This window comes from Cebus imitator, unplaced genomic scaffold (assembly GCF_001604975.1).
Source record: "Cebus imitator isolate Cc_AM_T3 unplaced genomic scaffold, Cebus_imitator-1.0 Scaffold863, whole genome shotgun sequence".
Classification (NCBI taxonomy): domain Eukaryota; kingdom Metazoa; phylum Chordata; class Mammalia; order Primates; family Cebidae; genus Cebus; species Cebus imitator.
The window spans coordinates 142,335-155,724 of record NW_016108178.1 but is presented as its reverse complement, the minus strand read 5'-3'; the positions used below and the strand labels follow the sequence as shown (position 1 = coordinate 155,724).

At 41.9% G+C, this 13,390-nt stretch overlaps 1 protein-coding gene across 1 annotated transcript in view; it reads right to left on the bottom strand.

Moving 5' to 3' along the window:
• CYP27C1 (cytochrome P450 family 27 subfamily C member 1) overlaps window positions 1-3,035 on the bottom strand; it is a 17,869-nt gene extending 14,834 nt beyond the window's left edge. The window contains exons 1-2 of the mRNA XM_037735624.1: window positions 2,682-3,035; window positions 845-1,044 (exon numbers count right to left, since the gene is read on the bottom strand). Of these exons, the coding sequence (XP_037591552.1) occupies window positions 845-1,044; window positions 2,682-2,884 (403 nt within the window). The 5' untranslated portion in view covers window positions 2,885-3,035. The remainder of the gene's footprint in view (window positions 1-844; window positions 1,045-2,681) is intronic.
• Window positions 3,036-13,390: the final 10,355 nt, after the last annotated feature.

Genomic DNA, 13,390 nt, shown 5'->3' with positions numbered 1-13,390 from the left:
ATGAGTTTTACTCTTGTTGTTGCAATGGTGCAGTCTCAGCTCACAGCAACCTCTGCCTCTTGGGATCAAGAGATTCTCCTGTCTCAGCCTCCCAAGTAGCTGCCACCATGGCCTGGCTAATTTTTGAATTTTTAGTAGAGACAGGGTTTCATCATGGTGGCCAGGCTGGTCTCGAGCTCCTGAACTCAGGTGATCTGCCCGCCTCGGCATCCCAAAGTGCTAGGATTACAGGTGTGAGTCACAGCGCCTGGACCCAAGATGCATTCTTAAGAGAAAGCACAGGGCAGAATAGTGTGTGTGGTGTGCTGCCATTTATTGTTTAAAAATAAAAAGAATATTCCCATGCATTTTTCTGTATGTGCATAAAACATCTCCTGACACATACATGAGAGACTACTGATCTTTGCTGCATTCAGGAAAGAAGGAGACCTTCACTGAACCTTTTGGTATTGCTGTTTGAACAGGAATGTATCACCCATCCAACATGACTAAAAGCTAGAGCAAGTTTGAAGTAAATGCCCTCTAAACTTTGCTGCTTTCCAAAAAGTGTCGTAGTGAGGAACATGGATTCTCAAGTTTAAAAGACCTGAATTTGAAACTAACTGACTCTAAGAAGAGGGATGGGGGCGTGCCGTTGGGAAGTTATTCCTTAAGTCTCAGTTTCCTCACCGGTCAACGGTGGTTCACACCAGCGTCACGCTAGCACCGTGGGAGTGACGTGCATGTATGTCCCAGACTTAGCACAGTGCCTGGGACCCAGGGGACGCTCCATGATGACATCTGCTGGCTGGTTTGAGGCAAGCGTCCATTCCTCCCTCCTTCCCGCCCGCTGACTCCGCCTCACCTTCCATTGAATATTTGAAGAAAAGGTCATTGACATTGGTCACGGTTTCTCCATCTTCTGCCTGGCTCCTGAGGAGGTAGATTCTTTTAATTAAGTCATTAATAACTTGGTTGACTTCTCCAGAATAAATGGCCACGTCTTTTGGTTTCAGAATTCTCTGTCTCAGTACGCTTCTCATCTTGAGCCACTGTTCACCCTCCCTAGGAGAATAAAGTGAGTTTCAAATCATCTTACCCACGCTAACATTCTGGGAAAGAATTCAAGGAACCCCTGAGAAAAATTTTCAGCCATAAAGAATGCACAAGATCTGCCAGTCAAAGTGGAATTAAGACAGGAAAGATTTTTTGCTGGGGAGAGAGGAATTATAATTGCAGCCCTGGAGCCTGTTAGAGCTTGGTACACTCTTGCCTTTGAAGCAAACTTTAAGGAAAAAAACTACCAGTAGTAATCATCTTCAGCAAAAGTGATATGACTTCCTTTGAAAATTCTTGAAGTAATATTGTAATAAAGAAATGAGATTGCTGATTAGCAAAAGAGAAAAAAGTGCATATGTATGGATATATAAATGCAGTAAGTATTGGTATTAGAAAAGAAATAGTGACTGCAGCCAGTTACCAGGGTGTGGGGCCTTGGAGCTCCTGGCTGCACTCAGAGAGCGCCCAGGTAGCAGGCGGAGCACACTCCTCCCCACTGAGGGCAGGGCGCTGAGAGAACCCCTTGGAGGTCTGAAGAGTGTTCTGCAGTTTCTCAGAGGGTCATGGTGGGACTGAGCCTCAACTGCCAAGCGTCACCCACACCCCCGCACCCCTGGGTGGCTTCCCTCCCATCCCTGCCCCGCTTCCCACCTGCAAAGAGGCCACTTGCTCTCAAAGCTTCACCTCCAGACCAGCTTTGGAGGACTGAAGCTAAGCCAGCACATGTCTGGGTCTGGGCACTGCCCTTCCCTTTGCTGTCCACTGTGCTGAAGTCACCAGCACCGCCTCACTCCATCTCAGCCCAAGAGGGCCTCCGGGCATCCACCCAGGCTTCTTAGCCTGCAGCTGAGGGGGTAGGCGGCAGAGAAATTCTGCCTCAGCCTTCGGGCCCTCTATGCCTGAACATCCAGGAGGTACTGTTTAATTATTTCCCTCAGGACAGAAATTAAGGGACCCTGGTGACATCTGGTCGTGATTCTTATTTATTTTACCTTACTTGAGAAATTGGTGGCTGTATTTCTCCCCAATTCATGTATAAGGACATAGATATAAAAAGAGCTGCTAACCGAAGCCCCGCCCCATGGAAACCAGACCAGGGCATCTGCAGGCGCCCTGGGCCTCCCTGCCTGGCCACGGGCCACGATCTCTTTCTTGGAAGGCACAGAGGTGTTGGTGATGCTGGTTCAAAATGAATAATCACAGCCTGCTATGAGACAGGAAAATCGCCGCGTGGCGACTACGGCTGGAGGTTCTTAGCCCCTCCTCAAAGGGATTTTCCTGAAATAGTGACCACCTCCTTCCCCTGCGCACAGGCAAGGGTGCCGTGAGCTTTGACTGCCTCGTTTGTCACTGAATGGACACCCAAAGCCACAAAGTACTGCTTCAGAAGCGCTCTGCCCGCCACCGGGCCAGTGTCACCCCACCTGTCTCCCGACCCACAACTCGGCACAAAGGAGGAGACGGCCCAGCAGGGCCCCGCGGCCCCCGTGTCCGCGAGATCACGCAGGGAGGCTGTCTGCCATCATTCCACCGGGGTTTCTGTGCTTTTTTAAGAGCGGCTTTTGGGAACCCAGCTTTGGAGGAGGGGGCCTCTCCCTGAGCTCCCCGTCCAGCCCCTGGCTCAGCCGGCCCCCCATACTCACGCCGAGATGAGCCCGGCGGCTCTCCCCCGCAAGTCTCGGTACTCCCGCCAGGACTCCATGTTGGCTCTCTGGGGCGCGGCGCCCTCCGCCCGGAGCACCTGAGCCACCATGTCGCGGTCTGCAATAGATACTACAAACTGAGGACCAAAGTGAGACTTGAAGATTTTTCCATATTCCCGTGTGTGCTTCTGCTGCAATACCATGGAGAAATCAAAAAAGGAAAAAATACATAGATATGATATACCTTTAACGTAAACATCCCTGTGTGCTAGAGGAGCAGAAAGTTGGGGCAGAGGGAAGTGCTAATACAGATCTGAGTCAGAAGAGTAACTTACATACTGCTGAAATAAACATGTTTTCACATAACCATCTCTTTTTTGTGTGTTTGTTTGTTTTTGTTTTTTGAGACAAGGTCTTGCTCTGTTGCCCAGGCTGGAGTGCAGTGGCATGAACATAGCTCACTGCAGCCTCCAACTCCTGGGCCTAGGCCATCCTCCCACCTCAGCCTCCCAAGTAGCTATGACTGCGGGTACACACCTCCACGCCCAGCTAATTTTTTACTTTTTGTAGAGACAGGGATTTTTCAATGTTGCCAGGCTGGTCTCGAACTCTTGGCCTCAAGTGATCCTCCTGCTTCAGCTTCCCAAAGTGCTGGGATGACAGGCATGATCATGGAAGTTTTCTTATTCTTTAGGGATTTCTTAAAACTACCTTAGCTGTGTGAAGCAGCAAGAGAGAAATGTCATTATAAGAGACAAATGTGCAGAGCAAACAGAGCGCTGTCTGCCGACCCCTTCCCATGGGCCCAATAGCTCTGCCTAAGCAGTCCCCAGCCTACTCTGCAGAGCAAGCCCTCTGTGTACCATCTGTAACGAGCCTCTAACACTGACTTCCAGGAAGAAAATGAAGGAAAAGGCATTTGGATTGGGAAGGGAGAAGTCAGGTTATCTCTGTTGGCAGATGACATGATCTCCCATATAGAAATCCTAAGGAACCCACTTAAAAACTATTAGAGATAATAAACAAGTTCAATAGGATGCAAAATCAATATACAGAAATCAATTGTATTTCTATACACTAACGGTGAACAATCCAAAACGAAATTTGAAAAACAAATGAATTTACAATAGCATTTAAAAAATAAAATACTTGGCAGGCTGCAGTGGCTTATGCCTGCCTGTAAGCCTAGCACTTTTGAGAGGCTTAGGTGGGTGAATGGCTTGAGCCCAGGAATTTGAGATCAGGTATGGCAACATAGCAAAATTCCGTCTCTAAAAAAAAAATGCATGGCTAGATGTGGTGGCTCATGCCTGTACTCCCAGTGCTTTGGGAGGCCGAGGTGGGCAGATCACCTGAGGTCAGGAGTTTGAGACACGCCTGGCCAAGATGTGAGATCCTATCTCTAATAGAAATACAAAAATTAGCCAGACATGGTGGTGTGCACCTGTATTCCCAGCTACTCAGGAAGCTGAGGCAGGAGAATGACTTGAACCAAGGAGGCAGAGTTTGCAATGAGCTGAGACTGCACCACTGCACTCCAGCCTGGGTGACAAGAGTGAAACTCTGTCTCTAAATAAATAAATAAATACACACACACACACACACACACACACACACACACACACATTTTAATTAGCTACTCCAGAGTAGCTAATATATATATATATATATATATATATATATATATTTTTTTTTTTTTAGCTACTCCAGAGGCTGAGTTGAAGGGATCATGTGAGCTCAGGAGGCAGAGGTTGCAGCGAGCAATGATTGTATCATTGCACCCGGGCCTGAGTGACAGGGCAAGACCCTGTCTCAAAAAAAATAAAAAAGATAAAATACCTAGAAATAAATGTAACAGGAGAAGTGTAAAATTTATACTCTGAAAACTACAAAACATTGTTTAAAGAAATCTAAGAAGTCTGAAATAAATGGCAAGGCATCCCATGTTCATGGCTTGGAAGACTTAATATTGTTGAGTTAGAAATACATCCCAAAGTGATATATAGATTCAGCACAATCTCTGTCAGAATTCCAGTGGGCTTCTTTGTAGATATTGATAAACTGATCCCAAAATTCATATGAAAATGCGAGAGACCCAGAATAGCCTAAACAATCTTGAAAAAGAACAAAGCTAGTGAACCCCATTTTCTTGTTTTAAGACTTAGTACAGGGGGAGGGGCCAAGGTAGCAAACTAGAAGCAGTGGCGCTCAGAGGCTCCCATTGAAAAAAACATAATAAGCATGTGAGTCCTTCACTGGCAACCAGGGAATCCGGGTTCTCTCATCAAAATTGACTAGAAGGCTGGTGTAAGCCATGGAGAGAAGGAAGAACAGTGTGGTGTGGAGGCCCACCTGAGAGCCGCGTGGGGAAGAGGAATCCCCTGCCCCCAGCCAAGGGAGGTGGTGAGTGAGCCCGCTACCCAGCCGGGGAAACTGCTTTTTCCACAGAACTGAGCCACCCACAGATCGGAAAATCCCACTCTCAAACCCGTCCCACCAGAGCCAACCATCCCAACCCTCCCTGGTACACACCGGTTCTTACAGCCTCTCAGCTGGAATCTGCTTAAGCCTACTGAACTCCCGGTGGGAATGGTGACCAGCACCAGTGGCAGCTGGTAGTTCTAAGGAATCCAGGCAACCCAAACTAGTGGGTTTTCCCACAGCAAAACTCACCCTCTCCACCAAGGGACAAAGTGCTTCGTTAAATGGGTCCTGCTCCCTGTGCCACCCAACTGGGTGAGACCCTCCAAAAGGGGTTGTCAGACACCCTGTATAGAAGCAATCCTACTGGCATCAGGCTGGCGCCACTTGAGGTCAGAGGTCCCAGAAGAAGGAGCAGGCACCCATCTTTGCTGCTCTCCAGCCTCCTTGAGTGACATCTCCATGCACAGGGGCAAATCAGATAATCAAATAAATAGGACCTGAAGTGAACCCCCAGCAAACCGCAGCAGCCCCACAGAAGAGGGACCTGACTATTGAAAGAAAAACAAACAAGCAGAAAGTGACAACAACAGCATCAATAACAACAACAAAAAGGCCCCCACAAAAACCCCATCCAAGGGTGGGCAGCCTCAAAGACCACAACTAGACAAACTCACAAAGATGAGAAAGAATCAGTGAAAAAATGCTGAAAACCCAAAAGGCCAGAGTGCCTCTTCTCCTCTAAATAATCACAATGTCTCTCTTTCAAGAGCACAGAACTGGACAGAGGATCAAATGGACGATTGACAGAAGTACGCTTCAGAAGATGGACAATTAAAAACTACAATGACCTAAAGGAGCGTGTTCTAACACAGTGCAAAGAAGCTAAGAACTTTTATAAAAGGTTAGAGGAATTGCTCACTAGAATAACCAGTTTAGAGAGGAACATAAATGACCTGATGGAGCTGAAGAACACAGCATGAGAACTTTGTGAAGCATACACGAATATCAACAGCCAAATCAACCAAGTGGAAGAAAGGATATCAGAGTTTGAAGACCACTTTACTGAAATAAGACATGCAGACAAGAATAAGGAAAACAGAATGCAAACGAATTAACAAAGCCTCCAAGAAATATGGGACTTCCTAAAAAGACCAAACCTACAATTGATTGGAGAACCAGAAGAAGAAAGGGAAAATGGGAACAAGCTGGAAAACACACTTCAGGGTATGATCCAGGAGAACTTCTTCAATCTGGCAAGACAGGCCAACATGCAAATTCAGGAAATACAGAGAACACCATTAAGATATTCCACAAGAAGATCAGCCCCAAGGCACATAATCATTAGATTCTCCAAGGTCAAAATGAAGCAAAAAATGTTAAGAGCAGCCAGAGAGAAAGGCCAGGTCACCTACAAAGGGAAGCCCATCAGACTAACAGCAGGCCTCTCAGCAGAAAGTCTATAAGCCAGAAGAGATTGGGGGCCAATATTCAACATTATTAAAGAAAATAATTTTCAACCCAGAATTTCATATCCAGCTAAACTAAGCTTCATAAGTGAAGGAGAAATAAAATCCTTTCCAGACAAGCAAATGCTGAGGGATTTTGTTCCCACCAGGTCTCCCATGCAAGAATTCCTAAAATAAGCACCAAATATGGAAAGGAAAAATCAGTACCAGCCACTGCAAAAACATACCAAAATATAAAGACCAATGACAGTACAAAGAAACTGCATCAACTAATGTGCAAAATGAGCAAATAGCATCATGATGAAAGGATCAAATTCACACATAATACTAACCTTAAATGTAAATGGGCTAAATGCCCCAATTAAAAGACACAGACTGGCAAATTGGATAAGAAGTCAAGACCCATTAGTGCACTGTATTCAGGAGACCCATCTTACATGCAAAGACATACACACGGCTGAAAATAAAGTGATGGAAGAAAATTTACGAAGCAAGTGGAAATCAAAAAAAAAGAAGAAGAAGCAGGATTTGCAATCCTAGTCTCTGACAAAACAAACTTTAGACCAACAAAGATTAAAAAAAAAAAAAGGGCATTACATAATGGTGAAAGGAACAATTCAACAAGAAGAACTATTCTGAATATATATGCACCCAATACAGCAGCACCTAGATTCATAAAACAGGTTCTTAGAGACCTACAAAGAGACTTAGACTCCACACAATAATAGTGGGAGATTTTAACACTCCACTGTCAATATTATTAGACAGATCAACAACACAGAAAATTCACAAGGATATTCAGGACTTGAACTCAGCTCTGGATCAAGTGGACCTAGTAGACGTCTATAGAACTCTTTACCCCAAATCAACAGAATATACATTCTTCTCAGTGCCACATGGCGCTTATCTAAAATTGACCACATAATTGGAAGTAAAACACTCCTCAGCAAATGTGAAAGAAAGAAATCAAAACAGTCTCTCTGACCACAGTGCAATCAAATTAGATATCAGGATTAAGAAACTCAATCAAAAGTACACAATTTAATGGAAATTGAACAACCACAACCTGCTCCTGAGTGACTCCTGAGTAAATAATGAAATTAAGGCAGAAATCAAGAATTTATTTGAAACCAATGTGAACAAAGAGACAATGTACCAGAATCTCTGAGACACAGCTAAAGCAGTGTTAAGAGGGAAATTTATAACACTACATGCCCATATCAGAAAGCCATAAAGACCTCAAATTGACACCCCAACATCACAATTAAAAGAGCTAGAGAGGCAAGAGCAAACTAATCCAAAAGCTAGCAGAAGACAAGAAATAACTAAGATCAGAGAAGAACTGAAGGAGATAGAACATGAAAAACCGTCCAAAAAAAAATCAATGAATCCAAGAACTAGCTTTTAAAATAGACTGCTGGCAAGACTAGTAAAGAAGAAGAGACAGAAGAATCAAATAGACACAATAAAAAATGATAAAGGGGATATCACCACTGACTCCATGGAAATACAAACTACCATCAGAGAATACTACAAACCCCTCTATTCAAATAAACTAGAAAATCTAGAAGAAATGTATAAATTCCTGGATGCATATATCCTACCAAGACTAAACCAGGAAGAAGTTGAATCCCTGAATAAACCAATAACAAGCTCTGAACTTGTTAGTCTACCAACCAAAAAAAGCCCAGGACCAGATGGATTCACAGCTAAACTCTACCAGAAATACAAAGAGGAGCTGCTACCATTTCTTCTGAAACTATTCCAAACAACTGAAAAGGAAGGACTCTTCCCTAACTTGTTTTATGAAGTCAGAATTATCCTGCTACCAAAACCAGAAGAGACACAACAAGAAAACTTCAGGCCAATATCAGTGATGAACATCGATGCAAAAGTCCTTAATAAAATACTGGCAAACTGAATCCAGCAGCACATCAAAAAGCTTATCCATCACAATCAAGTCGGCTTCAGACCTGGGATGTAAGGCTGGTTCACTATACACAAATCAATAAACATAATCCATCACAAAAACAGAACCAAAGACAAAAACTACATGATTATCTCAATAGACGTAGAAAAGGCCTTTGATAAAATTCAACATCCCTTCATGTTAATAACTCAATAAACTAGGTATTGATGGAACATATGTCAAAATGTTAAGAACTACTTATGACAAACCCACAGCCAATATCATATTGAAAGGACAAAAGCTGGAAGCTTTGGAAGCTTTTTGGAAGTTTTCTTTTGAAAATTGGTACAAGACAAGGATGCCTTCTCTCACCACTCCTATTCAACATAGTATTGGAAGTTCTGGCCAGGGCAGTCAGGCAAGAGAAAGAAATAAAGGTATTCAAATAGGAAGAGAGGAAGTCAAGTTATCTCTGTTTGCAGATGACATAATTTTATATTTAAAAATATAAAATTTTATATTTAGAAAACCCCATCATCTCAGCCCAAAAACTTCTTGAACTAATAAGCAACTTCAGCAAAGTCTCAGGATACAAAAATCAATGTGCAAAAATCGCAAGCATTCCTTTACACAAGCAATAGGCAAGCAGAGAGCCAAATCATGAACTCCCACTCACAATCACTACAAAGAGAATAAAATATCCAGTAATATAGCTAACAAAGGATGCAAAGGATCTTATCAAGGAGAACTACAAACCGCTGCTCAGGAAATAATAGAGGACACAAACAAATGGAAAAACATTCCATCCTCATGGATAGGAAGAATCAATATTGTGAAAACGGCCATACTGCCCAAAGTAATTTATAGATTCAATGCTGTTCCCATCAAATTACCACTGACATTCTTCACAGAACTAGAAAAATAACTACTTTAAATTTCATATAGAATCAAACAGCCCATGTAGCCAAGACAATCCTAACCAAAAAGAACAAAGCTGGAGGCACCATGCTACCTGGCTTCAAACTATACTACCAGGATACAATAACCAGAACAGCATGGTACTGTCACCAAAACAGACATATAGACCAATGGAGCAGAGCAGAGACCTCAGAAATAACACTACACATCTACAACTATATTCTCCTTGACAAAGCTGACAAAAACAAGCAATGGGGAAAGGATCTTCTATTCGGTATATGATGCTGGGAAAACTGGCTAAACACTGAACCTGGACCCCATCCTTACACCTTATATAAAAATTAACTCAAGATTGGATTTAAAACTTAAACATAAAACTCAAAACCATAAATGCCCTAGAAGAAAACCTAGGCAATGCCATTCAGAACATAGGCATGGGCAAAGAGTTCATGACAAAGACACCAAAAGCAATTGCAAAGAAAGTCGAAATTGACAAATGGGATCTATTTAAAGAGCTGCACCGCAAAAGAAACTATCATCAGAGTGAACAGGCAACCTACAGAATGGGAGAAAAGTTTTGCAATCTACCCATCTGACAAATGTCTAATACCTAGAATTTAAAGGAATTTGAACAAATTTACAAGAAAAAAAACAAGCCCATCAAAAAGTGGGCAAATGATATGAACAGACACTTCTCAAAAGAAGACATTTACGTAGCCAACAAACATATGAAAAAAAGCTCAACATCATCATAGAAATGCAAAGCAAAACCACAATGAGATACCATCTCACACCAGTCAGAATGGTGATTATTAAAAAGTCAAGAAACAGTAGATGCCAGCAAGGCTATGGAGAAACCAAAACGCTTTTATACTGTTGGTGGGAATGTAAACTAGTTCAATATTGTGGAAGACAGTAAGGCGATTCCTCAAGGATCTAGAACCAGAAATACCATTTGACCCAGCAATCCCATTACTGGTATATACCCAAAGGAATATAAATCATTCTACTATAAAGACACATGCACACATATTTTTACTGCAGCACTATTTACCATAGCAAGGACATGGAATCAACCCAAATGCCCATCAATGATAGACTGGATAATGAAAATGTGGTACATATACACCATATAATAATAAAAAATAATAACAAATGAGATCATAAAAAGGAATAAGATCATGTTCCTTACAGAGACATAGATGAAGCCGGAAGCCATCATCCTCAGTAAACTAACACAGGAAAAGAAAACCAAACACCATATGTTCTCACTCATAAGTGGAAGACGAATATTGAGAACACATGGACACAGAGAGAGGAATAAGACACACCAGGGCCTGTTGTGGGGCTGAAGGGAGGGAACTTAGCGGGCAGGTCAATAGGTGCAGCAAACCACCATGGCGCATGTATACCTACGTATGAAACCTGCACGTCCTGCACATGGGTCCCATTGTTGTTGTTTTTTTTTAAAGAAGAAATATTAAAAAAAAAAAAAAAAAAAAAAAAAAAAAAAAAAAAAAAAAAAAACCCCCCTTTTTTTTTTTTAGAAGAAATAAAAGAAAAAAAGACTTAGTACAAAGCTACAAAGCTACAGTAACTAGGACAGTGCAGTACTGGCATAATCACTGGCAGAGAATTAAGACCCAGACATCTATGGTCAACTGATTTCCATCAAGAGTGCCAAGATCATTCAATAGGAAAAGGATTTGTTTAACAGTCTCTTAAACAAATGGCACAGGGACAACTGGATAGCCACAAGCAAAGAATCAATTTATACCTTTTTCTCATGCCATGTAAAAAAATTATCTCAAAATGGATCAAATATCTAAATATAAATGCTAAAACTATAAACTCTCAGAAGAAAACATAAGGGTAAATCTTCATTACCTTGGGTTTAGCATAATGTTTTAAGATATGATCCCAAAAGTGTAAGTAAGAAAAGAAAAATCAATAATCAGACTTCACCAAAATTTAAAACTTATTCTTCAAAGAGCATTATTAAGAAAGTTAAAACAAGGCCAGGCATAGTGGCTCATGCATGTAATCCTAGCACTCTGGGAGGCCAAGGTGGGTGGATTGCTTGAGTCCAGCCTGGACAACATAGCAAGATCGTGTCTCATTAAAAAAATAAAATTAAAAAAAAAGAAAGTGAAAATAACCCTTAGGATGGAGAAAATATTTGCAAACCACATATCTGATAAGGGACTTGTACCTAGAATATATAAAAACACATCAGTAGTGAAAGGAAGGAAGGAAGGGAGGGAAGGAGGGATGAAAGGGAGGGAAGATGGGAGGGAAGGAAGGAAGGGAGGGAGGGAGGGAGGGAGGGAAGAACCCAATTAAAAACTGGGCAAAGGATTTCCATGGACATTTCTTTAAACAAGATATACAAATGGTAAATAAGCACATGAAAATATGCTCAACATCATTAGTCATCAGGTAAATGCAAATCAAACATATGAGATAGCATTTCACACCCACTAGAATGGCCGTAATCAGAAGGACAAATGTTGACAGGGCCATAGAAAAATCAGAACCCTCTTATGCTGCGGGTGATGATGTAAAATGGTACAGACACTCTGGAAAACAGTCTGGCAGTTCTTCAAAAAGTTAAATATAGAATTACTACTTGACCCAACAGTTCCACTCCTAGATACTTATCTAAGAGAAATGAAAATACATGTCTACACAAAACCTTACACACAAATGTTCATAGGAGCATTATTCATTATGGCTAAAAGGTGGAAACAAACCAAATGTCTATGAACTGATGAATGGATAAGTAAAATATGGTATAGTCACACACTGGAATATTATTTGTCCATAAAAAAATAAGATACTGATACATGCTACAACATGGATGAACCTTAAAAATATTATACTGAAATGTTTAAAGTAAAAGAAACCAGCCATAAAAGCCCACATTACATGATTCCATGTATATGACATGCCCAGAATAGGCCAATCTATAGCTATAGAAGCAGGGGAATAGGAGAGTTGGGGTGATAGCCAATGGATATGAGGTTTCTTTTTGAGGTCATAAAAATGTTCTACAAGTTGACTGTGGTGATTGTTGTACACTTCAAATGGATGAATTATATGGTGTGTCAATTATTTCTTAAGGAAGCTATTACCCCCCCAAAAAAATCACAATAAATGTAAATGGACCAAATTTTTCAATTAAAACACAAAAGTGATGAGCCGCTAACATGGCTCTGCATGACACAGACAGGGATGGGCTGGGGAAAGTGGCTAAGACTCTCTTTGGTATCTGCCCAGCTTTCTTATCACTCCAACTCTCAATCTCAGAAACAGCAGGCCAGAAGGACTGTCATTTCTCTACTCTTATGCTCACTCCTTCTGGAGACCTGAGTGAGGTCCACCTGCTGCAAAATGAAGACACTCAGACTCAAGTGGAATGAATCCATCTCCAAGGGGTCACTTCTGCCTAATAAATAAATGTCCCCCAAAGAGTTCAGGTCTCTAAAGGGGCCCACTGAAGGAATGACTGGTAACAGGAACTATCGGGAAATGGGCCACTCCTCAAGCAAATCCAGCTACTGAATTGGTGCAATCAGCACAAGGGAGCTGGAGGTAGAAATGATACAGACAGTTCTCAGCACTTTCTGGTGGCGGGCCATGGAAATATACAGTCAGTCACAGTACTTAGAGTTTGCTTAGATGTTAAGCACAGACTCTGGAGTTTGAATCTGGGCTTACAGTTTACAAGCTGGGTAACCTTTGGAAATTAGATCCCACTGTGCCTCAGTTTCCTCACCCAAAAAATGGAGAAATAAGTTTCATGTAAGGCTTGAAACTGTGCCTGGCACATGAAAAGAGTTCTAGAAATACTGATTGTTATTATTTGTTATTATTACGGTTTCATAACACTAAGCTTATTTGACCTTATCATAACCCATGAGAGGGATGGGGATTGCCAATCTCCTTTACAGATGAGAAAACTGAGGTTCAGAGAGAGTAAGTGACTAGCC